Here is a 21,293-nt window from a genome sequence, read left to right as displayed (position 1 = left end):
ACTGCATAACATTATAAATAAACTCTATACAATAATCAAACACAACAAAATAAAATAAAATATCACTATCAATTTACAATCACCCAAATAAAAACTATAAATCCTTTAAATAAAATCCTATTACTATTACAAACTTACTAGAAAATTACAAGAAATATTTTAATTTTTTCTTAGGAAAGTTAAATGGACCTCTTATTGCCTTTTCTAAGGAAATTAATAAAAATTAATAATTAATCTAATATATTATTATACTTATCGATAAATTTTTAATCACATAAAATGTCAAACACAAAATTGCTATGAAAATTGCCTCATGCTCAAAGTATTATATCATCAACTGTCAAATACTTATTCAAAAATTTTCTATATTGTTTTCTAACCCATCTTGGCAAGAAAATCTTACTTGGAAAATTATATGATTTTTTAAAAAGAATTTATAATTAGAAAAATATTTTGAAAAAATATGACGCACTAATGGTCCCTATATTTCTATTAAAAATGTCTTTTCAACATTTATTGAAAAAACCACTAATAGTCTCTAGAAACGTATTTCTACTAAAATATCTTTTCAATTTATTTAAGAGCCATGAGGTATGGACAAAGAGTTTTTTTTTCCTTGTTTATGATCTCGCACGTAGGGGTGGCTTTGAATAAATTATATATAAAATTATGCATACATTTTAAAAAAATATAATGATAGGGGAGGTTCAGGATTGAATTTCAATAATGGATTAAAATACACCAATATTAATATTTTTTACTCCAATTGTTGTCTAGCTTGTTTTGTAATTTTTGAAAGTGCCCCTAGATAAAAATTTATATTCTAGGAAAAACTAAAAATATTTTTCCTATGATACATATTCCCAAGAAAACCTTTAAATAAAATCTTATTACTATTATTGACTTATTAGAAAATTACAGGAAATATTTTAAAATTTTCTTAGGAAAGTTAAATGGACCTTTTATTGTCTCTTCTAGGGAAATAAATAAAAATTAATAATCAATCTAATATATTATTATACTTATTGATAAAATTTTAATTAAATAAAATATCAAACACAAAATTGCAATGAAAATTGCTTCATGTTAAAAGTATTACAACATCAACTGTTAAATACTTATTCAAAAATTTTCTATACAGTTTTCTACTCCATCTTGGTACGAAAAATTTTACTTAGAAAATTATATGATTTTTAATAAAAAATTTCAATTAGAAAAATATTTAAAAAAACATGAGACACTAATAGTTTATAGAAAATTATTTCAATAAAATTTATTTTTAATTTTTTCCCGAGGAAAAAGTTTTTTTTATTTTTTTATTTTATGATCTCGCACGTGTGAAATCGCACGTGCGAGATCATCTTCTCGCGAGGAAGGGGGAGATTATTTCTCCCCTGTTCTGGTTTTTCGCCGACGACGCGGAGGGAAGGGGGTTACGGCACCGGGGAGGACCTATCGTCGGGGATGATGGCCATAACGGAGTCGGCGGCGACGGAAGTGGCGGTGACAGAAGCAGCGGTGATGGAAGCGGCGGCGACGGCGAGGGCGAGGAGAGGAAGAAATCGAACGGACGGCCATAGAGGCGGCCGACAAGCAGCTGCGGCGACGGTATAGACACCAGCGAACAACTACGACGGCGGTAGAGGCGGCGACAACAACCGATGGGAGGGGTCGGCAGTGACGACAGGGGAGGAAAAATTTTCCCCCTCCTCGCTCCCGCTCCCGCTCCTTCTCCCCCGCTCGCTCGCGATCCCTTATCGATTCATACCGATCCGACTCATTTTGAGTCGGCTCCCGAGCAACAAACCGAACCTAGCTTCGATCAAGCTCGGCTCGTTAAGGTAAACAAGCCGATTTCGGTGCTCAAGCTCGATAAATGACGAATTGAACCGAGCCGATACCGAGCCGACTTGCGAACCGGCTCGGTTCGATGCCACCCCTACTTATGACCACATACAAGGCTCAAAATAGTGTCAAATTGGTTTTAAAATCAAAGGACAAAATATAAAACAACTTAATGTAATTGTGATTTCACATGATCTTTATAATTGGTTTTTTAAAAAAAGAATGCTAGTCTAGATTATACTTAATCGAGTATAATAACTGGCTCTTTTAAACACTAATTAGAACTTCAAATTCGATTTCAAAGTACAATGGTGCTTAGGAGTGGTTGTGGGTGCTTTTGGCTAGAAAAACATGTTCTAGTTTGGGGTGAGAATAACTTAAATAGATGAGAACTTCAATAGTTTTTTGAAAGGGACACTTTGTCCAATTGTAAAACTTGATAAAAAACTTGACTAAAACTTATTATTTTTCTCATTCTACAATTATGAGAAAAGAATCATGTTTAATGGTGACAAATTCTACTCAAATCGTAAGACTTTTATGAGTTTGAATGTGAGTTTTTTTTGTCAAATCAGATAGGCAATGATTTGCACAAGTGATAACTAAATTGTTAAGTTGTGGAGCTTAATCAACACCTTACACTGAGTTGGTAAGCGGATCTATTGGGGGAAATTTGACTATTGTTTCATTAAGGGCAGTTTGAAAATTTTACTCTTGTGAAGCGGTTGCCCTAGTTTTCTCTTTATAATTGGGGGAAGGGGGCTATTAGGGTTTTATTCAAAGGTTATAATTCTCCTCCCCTTCTTCTTTTCCTGATCTAACTTATAATGAGGGCAATTATATTATATGGTGATTATGTCCTTACAAGAAACCCTAAAAGTTCAAATTATTGTAAATACAACTCAAACAATGAAACAAATTAATCAAATAAAGTAGTTACATATCATGTAACATTAACTAACACAATAATAAGCAAAAAGTAGAGAAGGGTGAGCAAGTCTCCCATTGTCTACTTTAGGGCTAATTTTAGTCCAATCCTCATGGTTTCGATGGTGGATATTGGCTTAATGGTTTGTCAGTTTCTTGGACATCTTTTTCCTATCCCTCTTGCGGTTTTGAAGCCTTCTGCATTATCATAAACTTTCATCTTCTTTTAGCAATATCCTATAATGAATTTGTCATTGCAGTTGTAGGGAAGTTCTTTGGCTCTCCACACTTTTTACTTTTTTGTAGAGTGAGGTAATTGAATAACTTTGAAAGTTTTGAAGCTAACCCTTGTTTGGATTTTCAGACAAGAAGGTGTTGTTTTATCCCATTTTTTAAATAGTTTTGATTTTGTCTTCTACATTTAATACTATTGTTCTCATTTTCTAATACTATTGTTCTCATTTTCAAAGAGTTTTTATGCTTTCTCAAACTCTAGTCATTAAGTCACCCCACAAGGGTCTCCTTGGTACACTTTAACTTGATTGTTGGATAGACCTTTACACTCAAATTGATATTAGTTGGCAATATTGACATATTTCCAGTAAGTTAATGAAGCATTGACATCCCCAACATGTGCACACAACTTTCACAAAGTGTCCTAGCAATTGGGTTGAGTGTCATTTAAACCACTACTACCAACAACAAGTAGTACATTTTTTCAAGATTCAAAGATGTACAACAAATAAAAGAAGTACTCTTTCTCATGAAGCCCTACTAGTGGGATCATTGGTTGGCTCGAGCTGGAGATATTCTAATGTTGCAAGCCTTCTCAGGTTTGCCTCCTACGTGGTCTATTTCCCTTGTTTGGTGTCTTATTGTTCATTCATGTAGGTATTACATGAATACATAACTTCGATTTTGTCATATCTTGACACAAGACTAAGAAGGTCTCAAGGGCTTCTTCTCCTTACCTTTTCAAACCAAAAACAATACCACTACCTTAAACCCGTATATTAACCATACAAATGGAGGAGGGATACTCCATTTGTGAGCTTTGATCTATAATTCCAATATATCTCCTATTGACCTTTTGTAATAGAGTAAATGGATTTGTTCTACCCGTAAACAGCCAGAAGACATTCAAACAAACAGTCCAAGGAAGGCTACAAGAGAAATGAAGGAAACAAGACAACCTATAAAGACCATTCTACCAGATAGAGATTGTTCAAACAAACATGAAAGGGAAAAGGCTTTGTTTTAAAACCATGTGGATTGACTGAAAAAAAAAAAAAAACGTGCTTTATGAAGACCTTTCAAGCGAACAACATGTGTTCGAATGACCCATTCTAGAAATATTACAGATAAAGATTCAAAGCTTTGATGCGATTAATATAAGTCTCCATAATTTGTACGTGACTTACCATTGTGATTAACAACTCAAGATGATACTTTTGGTTATTTTTTAAAGATTTTTAAGGTTAATTTTGATTAATTTTTACAAAAGGTCATTTTTTAAGAAAATGGGTAGAAACTGTCAGAGTGGTTCCGTCCACTTTTCAAGGTGGTAGCTTTCCGCACCTAACAGATCGGTCTTTTGGGTGTATTAGCTAGCCGCTGTCAGAAACAACTAATTTTTTTACCATTTAATTTAGTTTAAGTTTTGGCTACCGAGTCTTTTAAACTAGAGCCTCAACTAGGACCTTCTCCTACCATTTGAAAAAAAAAATCTTGAGTATCGAGTTTTCAAGTCTCATCCTACTTATACTTTGCAATTATTTTGAGATTAATCTAAGCTACTATAATTATGGAAGAATCACATAGAACTGAATGAATTCACTAACCCTCTCTTAGCTGTTAATTTAAAAAATAGTAATCCTTTCACTAATTTAACTTACCATTCACATACTTTGCAAGAAAACGAATCATTTGATAGAAACCCAAATGAATAAAGAAATGATAATAAATCTCCCACTAGAATATACTTTGGTGATGTTCGAAAACGACAATAATCATAAAACATCACCTGTCCATCTCCCATCATTTTTTTCATCTGAACTTCATGCAATTTAATTTGGTAGCTCTCAATGAAGAGAGTTAATCAGAGCTGGTTCTGAATCTTCTCATTCTCTGATCAACTGAAAGCTCTCAGATCCTTGAGCTCTTTGTATTTTACTCTGGTTTCTGCTCCTTGATTAAAGAACACAACAAAAGGGGAAGAAAAAGCAGCTCAAGGCATGCTCTGGCCTTCACTGTTGCCTTGGGAGTGAATGGCTTTATTAAGGGGATTGGCATTTTCCATCCTCAGTTAGGTGGTATGACCCCATCTGGGTTTAGGTCTCAAGAAACTCTGCAATTAAGCTCTGTTAGATAACAATCACAACAAGCAGAATTTTAATGTTGGTGAGGCCCTTTTCTTGTGGTGGTAGGTGTGGGAGGGACGCCTTTCATCATTATACTGGTAACCATGTCGATCAAATTCCCGAAGCAGAAGATCGTCTCGTCTATTCAGAAATTTTCCTCCTTTGTTAAGGGAAACATGATGGTTGAAGGGTTTAACTGCATTAAACAAAGTCATTATTGACCAGTTGTTTGGTCCATTTGGGGAGGAGTGATTAATTTGTATTTAATTCCCAAGAACCTGAGCTGAAGGGTGTCCAAGTGGAACAGTGTTGGTGAAAGCAGGTATGGCTGGCAAGGAAGGATAATCTCATAATAATAGGAAGCTAACTGTTGGCCATTAGAGAGTAAACAATGGAGGTCTGGGATGTTTCGATATCCTTGTTTATTTCATCCTGTAGAAAAGGCCACCCATTTGATGCCATAATCTGCATTTCTAAAACTAGAATTTGCAGCCACCCAGAGAAGATCTACAAATGATTAAATCCACATCAGCAAACTGTCCGGTGAGCGAGTCTGACCGATCAGCAGCACAGTCTTCCGATTGCCGGAAGAGAGGACGACGTCTTGTCAGCAGAGCAGCCAAAAAACTAAGTACAAATCCTGCCGTGGCTAGTGCTGATTAGTACATTAAAACCTTCTAGATAGCCGGATTAAAAGCTTGATTTCTAGAAGTAAATCATGATTTTATAGTCAATTACTCGATTTGCAGTTTCCAAGAGAAAGGAAACACGAAGGACCCTGTAATGACGGGTGGGAATCTACAGCCAAGTGATGTTATTAGTCTGCAAATGGACAAACCTGCTGAATATTATATGAACAGTTATAATGGTGGGGAGCGCTTAAAAGGGCTTTAATCTAAGGTTCCTTAATGAAGGGGCTCCACCTGGGATTATTTTGGATTTGCAAAGCTTTCTCGTTGGATTCTCTAAAAGATCACTGTCTCCCGCCATGAGAGGTCGCTTTGAGCTCCAAGTTTTGACACATGCTGTAATTCCGATGGAGGGCCCAAAAGAGGATGAGGCACCAGTGCCTTTCGAGCTTCGGCCGAAGATTTGACGTCCCACCTCGCGGGGATGCCCACTTTTCTGGTTGCAGATTCATGGGTCTTCCGAGGCCGAAGCTCGCCCAGATATCCATGGCGACAACCCTTCATGGGTAGACAGCCGAAAGGACGAGAAAGGTGTTCATCAACCCAATATCGAGTTGGGACCCATCATCGAATCACCGACTCGAGCGAAATCTATGACCGTGAGTTGTCCTCCTCGTGTGATTTCCATGGCTACTGCCTTGCCTCTACGAGTTACAGCTTCAGAGGCTGGAATAGATATAGAAGATACGGAAGCCTGAATCAGCTTCAAGGTCCCACAGTCAGATAAAATAAAGAAAACTACAGAAGAGGGGAGAGAGGGAAGTACATAAAGATTTTGTTTCTTCTCCGAACGGCCAAGTATAGAGAAAGCAGGAGAGGTCCAGGAGACGGTAAAAAGTGAAGTAAAAACTATTCAGAAATGCATGATGGAGGTGGAAGGGAGATTGAGAAATGGCAGCTACTGTAGCTCTTTTAAGGAAGGGCCCATGCCTTCTCCTATTTTCTCCATTTCCAGCTTACAGAGGCATCATAAAAGCCTCAGGGATTGAATTTCTCCACCACACTTCTACATTCTCTCTCCTATTACACACACCAACTCCTCATTCTTCATTCTCCCCCACCTGTTCATCATGGAGGAAGAACTCGTTATTGAACGCGAGGCCAACACTTCTTCTTCTTCTTCTTCTTCGTCGGCTTCGTCTTCTTCCTCTGCGGATGGTATTGAATTGGGTGTATCTGGTTTGGGATCAAAGAAGAGGGGGTCAGCGGAGACGGGGAGAGAGGAGGAGAGCAGTGATTATGCTGCAGGGGGCAATGAGAGCAAGAAGAAGGCGAAGAATAACGGGAAGCATCCGACGTATCGCGGCGTCCGTATGCGGAATTGGGGGAAATGGGTGTCGGAGATCCGGGAGCCAAGGAAGAAGTCGAGGATTTGGCTGGGAACTTTTCCGACGCCGGAAATGGCAGCCAGAGCGCACGATGTGGCTGCGTTGACCATCAAAGGCGAAGCTGCCTACCTCAACTTCCCTGAACTGGCCAACGGACTCCCCCGCCCTGTTTCCGCTTGCCCCAAGGACATCCAAGCTGCGGCCGCCAAAGCAGCAGCCACCGACTACGACGAGCTCCGAAACAAAGCTGACAAGCAGCACGCCCAATCGGAAGAAGCAATCTCCCATTCCCCTTCCATCACCAATGCCTCCGACGAAACGACGGACTCGTCGAATTCTGCTTCCAACGACGACGACGACGCCTTCTTCGACCTGCCTGACCTCTTCGTCACCGATCTCACCTCGTTAACCGATGGCCTCTACTACTTTCCGTCTTGGGTAACCCCCGGAGTCGACCAGGGATTCCGGCTAGAGGATCCGTTTCTATGGGACTACTCCTAGACTCCGCTGTACAAGCTTAAACTGATCGGGAACTCACTCCACTCTGCTCACCATGATCAAGCCAACTCCGCAAGGATTCGAAAGCAACGGTCAAATTCTGAATCCTTTTTCCAGTCTGGGTCATTCAACCGGTTCATTAACCAATCCCCACACCCAGAACACACCAATTCGGCTCAAGATTTTCAGGAATTGATTCATGTTTCTGCAGATGTACAGTAGGGAAGTGATGAACTTACCCTTCACGCCCCTGTTGTTATCATGTAAAATAGTTATAAAATTATCAGTTTGATATCACATAAATCACATAGGTTTCATGTACTTGAATTGCGGAAAGAAGGGAAAATGTAACGTAATTCAAGCTGTTTTTTTTTTGCAGAAATGGGTTCCTACGAAGTCCAACAGTCAAATCTGATCTTCCTTTTCGTTGCCACATTAGGAAATCTTCTGCACTGATTCGGTGATGATGAGGGGTGACACAAAATCCTCTTTATTTTAATGGCTTCTCTGTTTTTTTTCTTATTTAATCGTGTCCAGGAATAACAATCTTGCCAATAAAAAAATATCCAGGAAGAACAATCTTTGCCACGAGAGAGATAAAGAGTGAGAGGGAACGAGGGCCTTCCTATACGGAATTTGATGCCCGGTAATCCCCTAGTGTTACTGGAAATAGAATAATAATGATCAAATTCTTATTTGTTTCGTGAGGTTCTAAATTGACCCTTAATATTTTAAATTAAAGATTTAAGGGTTTAAGGCTATTCATCGAAAAAATCTGTTTTTATTTGATCAAGCCGTCATCAGGAAAGGTTTACGATTGGTGACACTTGTTATGTAATCAAAATTTGAAATACTAAAGCACAAAGATGCCCGGCATGGGTCAATGTCATCCCCAAATAATTTGTCTAAAAGACCAAAGTTTTGCTCTTAACTCTAGTCCAATTAAACTAATTGTCACACCTCGCCACTTTCCAATGGTAACATGATATGAAAATTTGCAAGGATTTCGCCGTGTTAATTGTCAACACAAGAATCGACAACGCCAATTATCGGTATCTTAATACAACAACCCCTTTTATGGCATTGAAAAACTTTGTGTCGATGTTGATTGAAATATCTAGGATTTTAATGATTTTTCCACGAGTAAACTAGGTCGAATCAAGATCAAGTCACTAACAAAATGTAAATACACAAATAACAAAGTACCAAAGCATGAGAGTTTATGATAACCTTCTCCTTTCTTGTAATTAGGAAAGAGGCTTAGATGTGCTTTTGGCCACATTATAAGATACTTGTATGCTTTTCATGCATGGTTAATCTCATCAATGTGAGAAGCTTCATAGGGAAAATCAATAGTGAAGAATAGGGTCATATGAGGGCCTTTAGTATCTATTGACATGTGACAAGGTAACTTTCGTCACTTTGTGTTACATGTGACTCTCTTATGGGTGATGGAAATGTGGCTTCTTTATGGCTGATTTGGAAGGGATTGGATAAACTCTCAATGGTGACTTTGTGACCACCAAGCAACAACTTAGTGGGTGACAATATTATGATGAAGATCATGTTGGATTGATCAACATTTTTGTTGCCAAATCTAACGGTACGAAAAGCTGTCAATCATCTATTCACTGTTCATATTTTCTTTTCTTTTCTTTTCTTCCCTTTTCGCCTGCTCTATTCACTTACTTATCGACAAAGGCATTCTATTTTTTTTTCTTTTTGTTGACAAACGGAAAATGTGGTTGTTGTTTACAGCCCAACGGTGCGAAAACTTATTAATCACCTACTTGTTTTATTTTCAAATGCTTTTTTTTTCAATCAATTAATGATGAATGTGCCTTCATAGATGCATGAATCATGCCTCATTTTCTCCTTTTTTTTTCTTCTAAAATACTAAAAAGAATATTAACTTAATTATTTCTTACTTAATTATTCGAATAAGATAAATTAAATTCCATTTTCTTACGTAAAATAAAACATTAACATGTGAATGTTACTAGGTTTTCTTTGTGGGTCCTCTGGTATATAAAAATTTATAAATCCACCCTTGTTGGAAATTCAGATCGTCGTCCCCACTCGAATTCCAAGACCACCATTATTGATCAGTGGGAATAAAGCTAAAAGACGACTCCCCGACTCAAAAGCAAAACCCAAGGTGAGACAAACATCCATTAACATGAGGTCGAGAAATTTTCTCTTTCGCAAAGAAAAAGATAGAATAAAACGTGAATAGACGGCCGGAAAAATTAAAAAGCAAAAGGGCCCGTTGCACTACGAGATCATAAAAAATATGGAGCCAAAGAGAGAGAGAGAGAATACAAAATGTCACTGTAGAGCATCTCATCATCTGAATGAAGCACATGTTGAGAAAAAAAGATCGACGGGGAAGGTGGGTCCCGGAATTAATGGAGTTCTCCGGGATGTGGTACAGATGGGTTTGTAACGGTAATAAGATATTTAGAATGGGATTCCGTAGTGGCGACCTTTGCTGTCGCGATCTTCCGATCTCCTCATCGGAAGGGAGAGAGAAGGGGTCTGCTCTGGTTTGTTTTTCTCCTCTGGCTTTCTCCATTTTCTTTCCTTAGACCGGACAGACCACGTGAGGTCTCAGGGTCTGGGTTTCGAATATTCGCATTAGACCGGACAGACCACGTGCGGGCTCAGGGTCTGGGTGAAAATCTTTATGGCCTCTTATGTTTTATTGATATGTTTCATTATTGGTGTCACATTGCGTAACGCGTAACACGTAACACCTTTCAAGAATTTTAGGAAACAAAAGGAAAAGAATGTGTAGAGTGGGGCTCACCACGGCCGGCATCTTGACACATGCACGTTAGGCCTGCAGGAGACACCGGAGAATAAAAACGTCAAATGTCCCTGCCTTTCTCTGTACCCTACACGTACAGGTTCCGAATGCTTGGACCAGATGCTTTGAACCATGCTTGTCTAGGAGTCGGCAGGCCATGCCGGTTGCTCCCACACATGTTTATTCCCTGCAAAAACCTCCCATTATTAACTCTGTTTAAACCCTAGAAAAAACAAAATTAAAAATTTGACCATTATTATTATTCTCAAAAATAACTTTAAGAATAATAATGATTAATTTTTTTTTTCTTTTCTGTGGGTTCCAAACAGATCCCCTTATCGATGCCATTAGGTACATAAAAAAACAAAAATGAGAAACCCATATTGAGATGGATTATTTTTAGTGTCGACAATCATTTGGGGCAATTTGTCACAACAAAAAAGCCAAATATGCAAGAAGAATAGATCGAGATCGAAGGTCGTATCTTTCTAAAAGGACCCTTAAATTTTGTCACATTTTTTGTTGAACAAATTCAATTATTCAATACATGACTTAAAACCCTCCTAGTATATTAAAATCTTTAAGTTGGGTCACTTGGCTTATTTCAACTAACCCTTCCAAGGGTTATTAGCATTGACCCAAGGTCCCTCCCTTCCCCTGTTTCAACTTATAACCAAATTTTTGGTTAAAAGAACTTGAATTGCTTTTTGTTTTAAGCTTCTTTGACTTGCTACTCATTTTGGGATGAAAGTTACACTCAACTTCACATGGTATTGGAGTCAGGTCATGTGCAAGGGCTGAGGTCGATGTGTGTTTCCCATATTGTTTGTCCTTAGTGTGTAAGCATGGACACGAGGGACAACATGAAGTGGCAAAAAGTTCCACACTTTCTTTGAATGTTCTTTCGGGGTCTACGACGAAATAAGCAAATACAATCTCATTTACACATGATTTGTTTCATATACCATTTTACCCAATTATCTTTTTTCCTAAACCATTTAAAACATAGGTAAATCCCGATATGGAATACTTCAAAATCCAAGATATCCTCCTGTTTAGGGTTAGGTATTGATCGGGTTCAGGTTCATATTTTGGGTCGGGGATAGGTTTCCTAAAATCCGAACCCGAAAAAAACCAAAACGGAGTTATAGAATGCTTTAATATATATATATTTACAAAATACTTAAAAAATTATATTACTATATCATTAGAAATATATGTCATTGATATATTTTGTAAAGGGCATTACGAGTATAAAACCGCACAAGTCAAGAGTTGGGGGAAACTTGTTCACACCCCAAAACCTAACAGGTTTTTTTCCTAACCCAGGGAACTTTTCTAGTAGGGCTTGGTTCCACTAGGTGAAACTCTAGAATGATGTAGTTCTATATTGGCCCACTACATGAGGACAAAATTAACGTAGCTGAGGTTAACAGTGATCATGAACATATCAAGACCCATAATATAGACATCTCAACCACTCTTTTGGACGGCAAATGACTCACATTATCTCATGCTAGGGCCAACGTTTTACATAAAACGAGTCTCACGCAGGCCCAATCATTCCCAGGAGAATCTCTTCAAATGAGGACGAAAGCTACAAGAAAAGATGTTTTAGTATATAAAGCATATAAGAAAATGGGTCTGGTACACCAATGAAATGGAAGTACGAAAGAACGAGAGGCTCCTCGATGGAAAAGTCACAAGCTATCTCTTAAAAGGATAAGAGTTATCCTTCTTAACAGTCATTCTGGTTTGTTGCTTGCGATAAGAATTTCTATAAGAAGTGGCTTTGGAGCTCGAAAGCTAATCTTGCCAGTAAGAGGGATGTGATTTCTGTCTACAAAAAGGTTGCATTATCAAATGACAGAGTAGTGAGAGGCCATGGAGGGGTTTCTTCATCTTTACAAGTAACTTCTATTATTGTTTGTTGGGTGGCTATGGAATCCAGGGAATATAACCAGGAGGGGTTCTTCGTACTGCCTCTTAACTAGAGCCCCTTTAAAAAGAAATTGGTTGCTTGCTGGTTACTCTTGATGGGGCAGCCTTTGTTGTCATCTTCTCTGTGTTCTCTTATCAGATGCAAAAAGTGTGAGATTTTTCTGTGTCATTACCTCAGCTATGATTCCTAATGTTTTTGAACTGCATGTAGATGCAAATAATATATAGTTAAGAGATAAAAGACAAGGGTCTAAAAAGGAGGTGTGGACAGTAGGAGAAGAGCCTCTCTTATATGCCACATTGGTCTATTACTTACCCATAAAAAATTATGAACTCTCAATAGGGATAGTCTAATAGGGAGTTTTAATTCAGGATAAATTCCACCATTAATAACATACAATACAATAAAATCAACTTCTACAAACAAGTTTTTTGCACGACTTATGCCGGAGAAAAAGCCGTTGACATTTTTTGATGTGCCATTTCCACTGGTAGACTTTTTTTTTAAGCGAAATGAAAAATTCGCTAGCATACACAACAACATAAAAAAATTCTTCTAGGAATTTTTTTGTTTGCAGAAGTCAAATTTTCACGAGCAAAACCTTCTGTCAGTGAAAATTTCGTTTATAATTTCCATTGGCTAATTTCTGCTGAGTAAAATTAAAATTTGTTGGTAAAGACTCCTACCAACAAAAAAATTTGAAATAGAATTTTTTAAAGATTTATAAAATTTAGTTAGTTTGTGTAAATAGATCTCTACTTTTTTATTTATCCATATTTATTGATTTATAAAAAAATAAAAGGGATGATATATAATCAATCAAATTATATTATTAAATATAAAAAAATTATATGTTGGAAGATGGGTTCAAGCCCACACGTCCAAGAGAGGTGGCATCATGGTAAATAAGAAGAGTTTTCATAAATATGGTACAAGGCTGTAATTAGTGAAGGAAGAATATGTCTACTTATGTATTTTCTTATGTAAAGCTTATAGCCCAAAGGGCATTATGGGCATCGTAACATCTTTTCAAAAACTATAAATAAAGGCTCTTGGCTGGAGTAGAGCATTAAAGCTCTGTCTCTCCCTTTCTCTCTTCTCTTCTCCTTGTTTTTCTTCTCCTCTCCCTCTCTTACTTTGCTCGAGGTTCTAATCATGAGATCCTAAATTCAACATCGTATTAGAGTAGGGAAAGATCTGAAATGGAAATGGAGAAGAAAGGGACGAAGAAAAAGAAGAAGATATGGAAACAAAAGGAGTTTCCCGTTTTTCTTTTAGTCTTCTTTCCCAATTCATGTTTTTCATTGAATTTTTAACTCCCTTATCGTATGTGTTATGGTTATGTGTTAAGTACCTATGTCTTTCGCTCCTAACAGGCCGATCTTTTGGGTAGTATTGGCTAGGTACTTAACATTTGGTATCAGAGTGGGCTCCCACGTCGCGAGTTTCGAGTCCCGGAGGGGGCGACCTAGAGGCCAGATTAAAATTATTGGTAGGCCTTAGGAACTTAACCCAGGTCCGGCCAGTGTCGCTAGAGTGGGCCGCCATGGTCGTCGGCTCGCGTAGGTGGGGTGTGATGTTATGGTCCTGGGTTAAGTACATATGTCTTCCGCTCCTAACATGCTAGTCTTTTGGGTAATATTGGCTAGGTGCTTAACATTACTTTGCTCAAGGTTCTAATCGTGGGATCCTAAATTCAACATGGTATTATAGTAGGGAAAAATCTGAGATGGAAAAGGAGAAGAAGATGGAGAAGAAAGGGAGGAAGAAGAAGAAGAAGAAGAAGAAATGGAAATGAAAGGAGTTTCTCATTCTTCTTTTAGTCTTCTTTTCCAATTCATGTTTTTCATTGGATTTTTAACTCTCTTACCGTATGTTTCATATAGAAAATTCTATATTGTTGGAAATATATTTGAGTTTAGTTTTCAACTAAAAAATAATCGTTGAGATTAGAGTTTTATGGAAAGACAAATAGACATCTAAAGCAGCAAAGGTCAAGGAGCAGAGAAGTTTCATGCAGCCGCAAAAAACTTCAACATTCGAGCCGTTTTATGCCATCAAGAATGAGATTTTATATGAAGAATATATATCAAAAGAAAGATCTGCAAGTCTATTTTCTTACATTTTCAAACAATTCTCAATCTGATTTTTTTTATATGGAATTATCAATCTTGAAAAAGTCAATGGTCATGCTGGGCAATGAATAACGAGTACTCGCTTCAGCTAGATTATAGAATCCGAAATGTATTAGATTATTTATCTCAAAAGAAGTATATTTTATGAAGATAATTTATACTTGTGTGAAATTTATTTAAGTTTAATTTCAAAAGGAGAAAATTTCATATCAATCTAATCTATATTTAAGGAGATATTCGCATTGGAAGAATCAAATGTCATGCTGGTATCCTGTTACATGCGAAGATCTGAATTTAAACCGAATTTTTTGCTTCACTTTTTATGTTGTTGTTATTGATCAGCTATATCAAGAAAGTATCTCATGATCTACTTTGGAAAGTTTTTGTTTGTTAACTAACAATATCTGGAAATATTTTTTAGATGATCATCTTATTTTCAGAAACTTCCCTTGATTTATTTATCAAAGAGAAGAAGTATTCATATTCCGAATTATGAAACTTTTTGGCTGGCCAAGAATTTTGTTGGTGATTTGGAAATATTACATAAATCTAATTTGATGTCTTTGAGTATTAAAGCTAGGAAATATTGATTTTTTGGTACAAGCTCCCATAATACAAGGGAAATTTTCCTTATTTATATTTAGAAGTGGTTGATTTTATGAAATATCTTCTCAAGATCATGATTTGGTGGATAATTTGATTATCATCCTTTTGATAAAGAGTAAATATGATTTTTGGCTAGCCAAGAGTTTCCTTATTTAAGTGCATGATTAATTAACCGAAGTCAATAATTAAGTTCAAGTTGAAATAGAAAGATTGGGCTCAGATTCTTTCTTGAGCCGAGTTGGTTCAAGTTGTCACTTACTTGGGCTATTTGATTTGGTTTGGTTCTACTTAAACAAATTATGTCGATTGATATTTGAGCTATCGTAAAGTTATTACTACTAGCCTCTTTAACTACTAGATGAAAAATTGAGATGGAAAATTGACCTATGCCCGTCATCAACTCCTGCTAGCTCAATTTACCAAGGAAGGACATATCAGACTAAGGTGATAAGGTGATTCACAAATATTTTTGGTGAGCTTGTACTTAATCTATTCTTTCTTGAGTTGATTATTAGCCCTTGCCAGTCCTAAGAAGATCAGTAGCTCTCGGCTTCAAGTTTACCTAGGCTTGGAAATTACTTTCTTACTTTATCCTTTACAAGCAACTTATTACTCGGTTCCAACTTATTATTTTGTGCATATTCTCCTTATTCAATGATGGACTCGATGTGGATTATTTCATGTGTCCTCCATTAAGAACTTTTACTATTTACCGGTTATTCGTTGCTATATAGTAACATATTTGGTATGTGTTATTTGGGTATTAGCCCATATCCGCTGCTGTAATTATGTGTCTCTGATTGAGACATTATTATTGAAGGACTTCTCAGTTGTTGATTGTTGTCAGCATTGGTTACTCCAATGAAGAAGAAAGCACATAGTGGCCCCAAAATATTATCTTCTAGTGATTAACTTTTACCCCCTTATTTGGTAGGTTTACTCCTACCATTTGAGAGTCGGTGCCCTGTGTTGGGACATCGTGACGGAGGAGCTTATTCCTACACTTATGAGCAATGCCTATAGACCCACTACCTACAGAGGATAGAAGTGTGTTTAACATCTAGTGTCAGTCAAGTGTATTATTCACCCAATAGATGTTTTTTTAGCTACCCTAAGAAACCGGGTAGACTTTGTGCCCCACTGTATGGCAAATTTTCCACTTGTGAAATTGAGCGGAAAATATTTTTAATATGACCATTTGACTGGTGTATGGAGTGATGTCTTACGACTATGAGTGAGTTTACTCTCTTTATGTTATGCCAGTTGGGTCTCTTGGAAAAGAACAAAGAGAACACCAATTTGAGGGGGAGTGTTGGAAGATATGATGGATTGCCATTTTATATGGGAAGATCTTATACACCATTTGTAGCAAACTGGCCGTTTATGATGTTCTCTCACCCCCAACTTAAGGGGGAGTGTTGGAAGATGAGTTCAAACCTACAAGTCCAAGGAAGACCAATACATCCAAGGAGAAGGCCCACAAGTCCAAGAGAGGGGGCATCATGGTAAATAAGATGACTTCACATAAAGATGGCACAAAGATGATATTATTGAAGGAGGAACGTGTCTTTATGTCTTTTCTTATGTAAAACTTGTAGCCGTAAGGGCATTATGGACATCATAACATCCTCTCAAAAACTATAAATAGAGAGGCGTTTAGCTTGGGGTAGAACATTCAAACTCTCTCCCCTTCTCTTAATTTGTCCAAGCTCTCACTCACTCTCTCTTGTCTTCTCTTCTTATTTTCTTCCTCTCTCCCTCTATTCAACAAAAAAATATTTACAAAATTCAAAATTACAAATTATACTGAATATGGGGTTTAGGGTTTAAGGTGACGAGAGATGGCGATTTGGGCCATCTCTCCTCATAATTTAGTCATAATTTGTCCACTCTATTGTATTCTTGTTCTTCACTTATTTTAATACCTCCAACGAAGTTTATCCAAGGTAGATGCCCAGTATCTCGTGGCCCGTAGCCCGAGGTAGGGGCAAGGAGAAGAAGTTGGGGGGAGGGAGAGGAGACAAAGATACAGAGAAAGAAAAAAAAGAAAAAAAAGAGAGAAATAAAAAGTAAAAGAAAAAGGAAATAATGGAAAGAATAAAAATACAATAATCCATAAATATACAAATTAAGAAAATTAAAAATGAAAAATCATAAAAAATATAAAAAAGGAAAAAATAAAGAAAAAGGTTATGGGAAATTTTGAAAAATAAGAATTTAAAAAATAAAATAAAATAAAACAAATAAAAAAAGGAAAATGGAAAGAGTAGAAAATAGAAAAACATGAAGAAATAAGAATAATGGGAAATAAAGTAATTAATTAATAAAAGTATTAAAGATGAAATAAAAATGAAAAATATAATTAGTACTACTCAACATATTAATTGAATCAATTAACTAGTAAATTATATAACTATAATGGGTTCAATTAATCAGTTAATTGAGTAATTAGTATATGCTCGATTAAAATATTGTTAGTTATTTCATTAAATAGGTCAGTTGGTCGATTAATTAGTACAAATCATCGATCATTATTTTCTTACCTAATTAATAATTATTCAATCAGTAAATGTATTAATTTCCAATTAATTAACTAGTATTAGATTCAATATTATGTTATTATGGTTAATTAGAACATATCATCATGTAATTGATCATTTTATTATGTAATAAATAATTACATTAATTAATAATTAAATGATTAGTATTAGTTTTGATAAAATAGTATGTCATCGTACTATTTGATCCAACAAACCAAATTAATTAAATTAATTAATTAATTAATTATATGATTAGAATGGGCTCAATTTAATTAGTTAATTAAGTAAATACAACATGTTTGCTTAAAATATTGATTACTTATTTCATGGAATAGGTCAATTGGCCAATTAATTATCACCAATCATCACGTAATTGATTGTTTTCTTACCTTATTAGTAAATATTCAATCAATAAATGTATTACTAATCAATTAACTAAGTTGTATTAACTGTCATCAAATAGTAATTACTTAGATAAGTCTCTTAAATAAGTAATTACTACATTAATCCGACTAACCAAATTAATTTTATCAATTACTTAGATAAGTAATTACTACCTATTCCATTAAATAATAGATTAGTTGTTATACTAAATATATCAATTACTAATTAATTAGCACAAATCATTTGTCCCCACCTACATATCAATCAACATTTTTCATAAAATTTTTGAACTGAAGCCCTTATTTTTGTATTTGTCATTCCTTAAATTAAAACCGAATCCACTCCTTGGAAGAAAATAAGTCTTTTGATATTTTTGAACCTCTAATTTTATTTGCACACCCATGAAATGAATGTTTCAAGAGTCGCCTAATTGTTTGAATCTTTGATGCAGGGTCTAATCATTTAATAAATACAATAAGTGTTCTTAATTAATAATTAACTACTACTAACTGATAGTTATCTATTACATGGGTTATTTGGTTTGTTAGTAAAAAAATTAGTTAATTTTGCATATTGAGTTACATAATTAATTATTAATTCCATTTAAATGTTTTTAATTATATAAAGATTATGACTTTTATGATAATGCTAATTATCACAATTATGATAATATAGTGACTATTATGATAAAAAAAATGTTATTTTTGGTTTATTTGTGTTAGAAAAATATTTGTTCTCTTCTTGCACATGAAAATTAAAAATAAATTAAAATTACTAGTAACTTTACATTTATTACAAAATTTGTTCTCTTTTTTCAAAAGGAAAAAAGTGAAGAAGGAAAAGAAAATAACAAGGCAAAGAAGAAAAGGAAGAGAAACTACTTAACTTGAAAAAAGACAAAACATTTCCCATCGAATTTTGAAACTACTTAACTTGAAAAGACATTAAATGACAAAATATTATTTACTCAACATAATTAATTATTATTAATTATTATTTTTTATTTAGTTTCAAATTCATCATTTAAATTAGTTACTTTTAATTAATTTGTTAATTAGCTCTTGATCAATTGTTTAACCAATGACTTAATTAGTAGTTATGTAATTAATAACCTATGTATTATCCAATCATTTAATTACTTAGTGAGCTAATATTAAATATAATTATATCAAAATAAAAATATTTATAATTATTTAATTTATAATTTAATATTTTAAAGTACATAATAAAACTTGGGACCAAAACTTGAAGGTAATAATATAAAATAAAATTATAAAAAGCTACAGAAAGATAGAAAAGGAAGAGGAAAATATTAAATGTAAAAATAGAAAAGGAAGAAGATTTGATCACAACTAAACCAAAATATGTTACAAACAAAGAACGTTGATGAGAGGAAACTTTGATGCAAAAACAGAAAGAAAGAACCATTCACCACATGACTTTGGTTCAATTTCATTAATAATGCATTATGTATTAATTAATATTATCATTAATTTGTTTTTAACGCATGGTTAGTATTAATTGATGTCGTAGGGTTATGTTTCTGGTCTTTGCCATTTTTAATCTTCATGGCCAACTATCTAAAAAGCTTTAGATAGTTAATATAATTACTTTCTGTTAACTAAATTACTTTATCAATATGATATAAAAAAAATGTATTGAAACTCAGAAGAATGTATGACATATTAAGTAAACACAATTAAAACCTCAATTTTTTTAAAAGACCTCGATTTTTGTGTCTCTTTAATGAAAAACCTCTGAAGTGCTAAATTTAAAATTATTTGCACTATTAAGTTTTGTTATTATAAAAATATGGATGAAAGTCAACTCTAAGTCAACAATTACATAGTTATAATTTAATACACTTGTCAAGGTTTCGACAACATCTCCATATACCCCTCATACTATACCGATATAATTAGTTGACATATATGCACCAAACTCTATCACTAGAGCACAATACGTATTAGTCAATGAAGTATGCAGTATACCACTTGAAGAAATCAGGGAGATGCATCCAAACTACATCGACCGTAGTCTCTAACTACGACACTAACAATAACAAACAATCTTACGAGTCTCAAACTATCATACAAGACAATTCAAGAGTCAGACAAGTATATTTAGTTCTTGTTTAAATTTTTTAGTAGGATGAATATCCCAAACTTTGTATAAGACTAACATGTACGTTATGATCTCTTGAAGGGGCAGTCACTTTGCAATTGAATAGTTGAACACCCTAACATTTGATATTCTAGAGAGAAATTATAAGACTGTAAACAACGAAAACTCATTTTATCAAATGTCAAGGTGGTGACTTTCATGGCACGTGTAATGAACCCTATCTTCTTACACCAACGTAACTTTATATTTTAACCAACTATCTAAGCGAAAGTTTGATTAATTATTACTTATTTTTTTGGTTAGCCTTTCGTTGAATTATACTTTGGATATTATACCAGGAGTTGTAACGTATTATTACTCCAATTTTTTGTTTGATATTATATTTTGTATTAGTTTTGTATTTTAAGACTTAAATGCATATTATGCTCTTTTTCTTATTATGTTTATTTTTTTGTTTCTACATATTATGCTCATCTTATACTCATCATATTTTTCTCGCTCTAGTGTTCGTATCATTGATAAAATTAAACTCGGTCAAACTTAGGGTCCTACACTTTTATCTCAACTATCTAACATAGTAACTAAGACAATAAAATAAATATTGATACATTGTAATTCATTCAACAACACACACAAAAAAAGATTAAAAAAAATCATGCGATGGTCCCTTTGTATTCCCCATCCTTCATGATGGAAAATGTTATTCTCGCTGCATGGACACCATTGCGTAACACTTCAATATGCCAAGATATAATAAATAATTATGCAAATGAAAGTAAAAAGGTTATAGTAATCCATAGATAAAGTAAAAACATATAAACATAAGGTTTTAGGGTTTGGAATTTAGGGTTTAAGGGTAGTTTAGAGTTGGTAGTTTTTTAAGGAATATGCCTTACAATCTTTCTTATATTTTGCCAAATAATGAAACTACTTTATTCATATCCTTTAACCTAGATCACATCATCAGGATTCCTCTCCTTCTTGAACTAGCAAAACTCCCTTAATGATAAGCCGAATAAAGCTAAAAGACGCCCCTCATTGCAAAAGCAAAATCTAAGGTGAGAAAAAAACTCCACTAGATAAAGGTTGAGAAATTATTTTCATTT

General features: G+C 34.8%; 1 protein-coding gene across 1 annotated transcript; it reads left to right on the top strand.

Moving 5' to 3' along the window:
- Nucleotides 1-6,837: 6,837 nt before the first annotated feature.
- LOC137948738 (ethylene-responsive transcription factor ERF039-like) lies at nucleotides 6,838-8,212 on the top strand. The gene has a single exon (XM_068794895.1). It carries the CDS (start codon nucleotides 6,892-6,894, stop codon nucleotides 7,648-7,650), a length of 759 nt encoding a protein of 252 aa, XP_068650996.1. The 5' UTR covers nucleotides 6,838-6,891; the 3' UTR covers nucleotides 7,651-8,212.
- Nucleotides 8,213-21,293: the final 13,081 nt, after the last annotated feature.

This window comes from Aristolochia californica, unplaced genomic scaffold (assembly GCF_029961685.1).
Source record: "Aristolochia californica isolate CCGP_79_NKW_82.1479 unplaced genomic scaffold, dmAriCali1.0.hap1 SCAF_13, whole genome shotgun sequence".
NCBI classification, from domain to species: Eukaryota; Viridiplantae; Streptophyta; class Magnoliopsida; order Piperales; family Aristolochiaceae; genus Aristolochia; species Aristolochia californica.
This window is presented reverse-complemented; position numbering and strand designations above follow the sequence as displayed.

Bases quoted from the DNA above. Each gene is read 5' to 3' on its own strand.
- LOC137948738 (XM_068794895.1), top strand. From the start codon at position 6,892: ATGGAGGAAGAACTCGTTATTGAACGCGAGGCCAACACTTCTTCTTCT.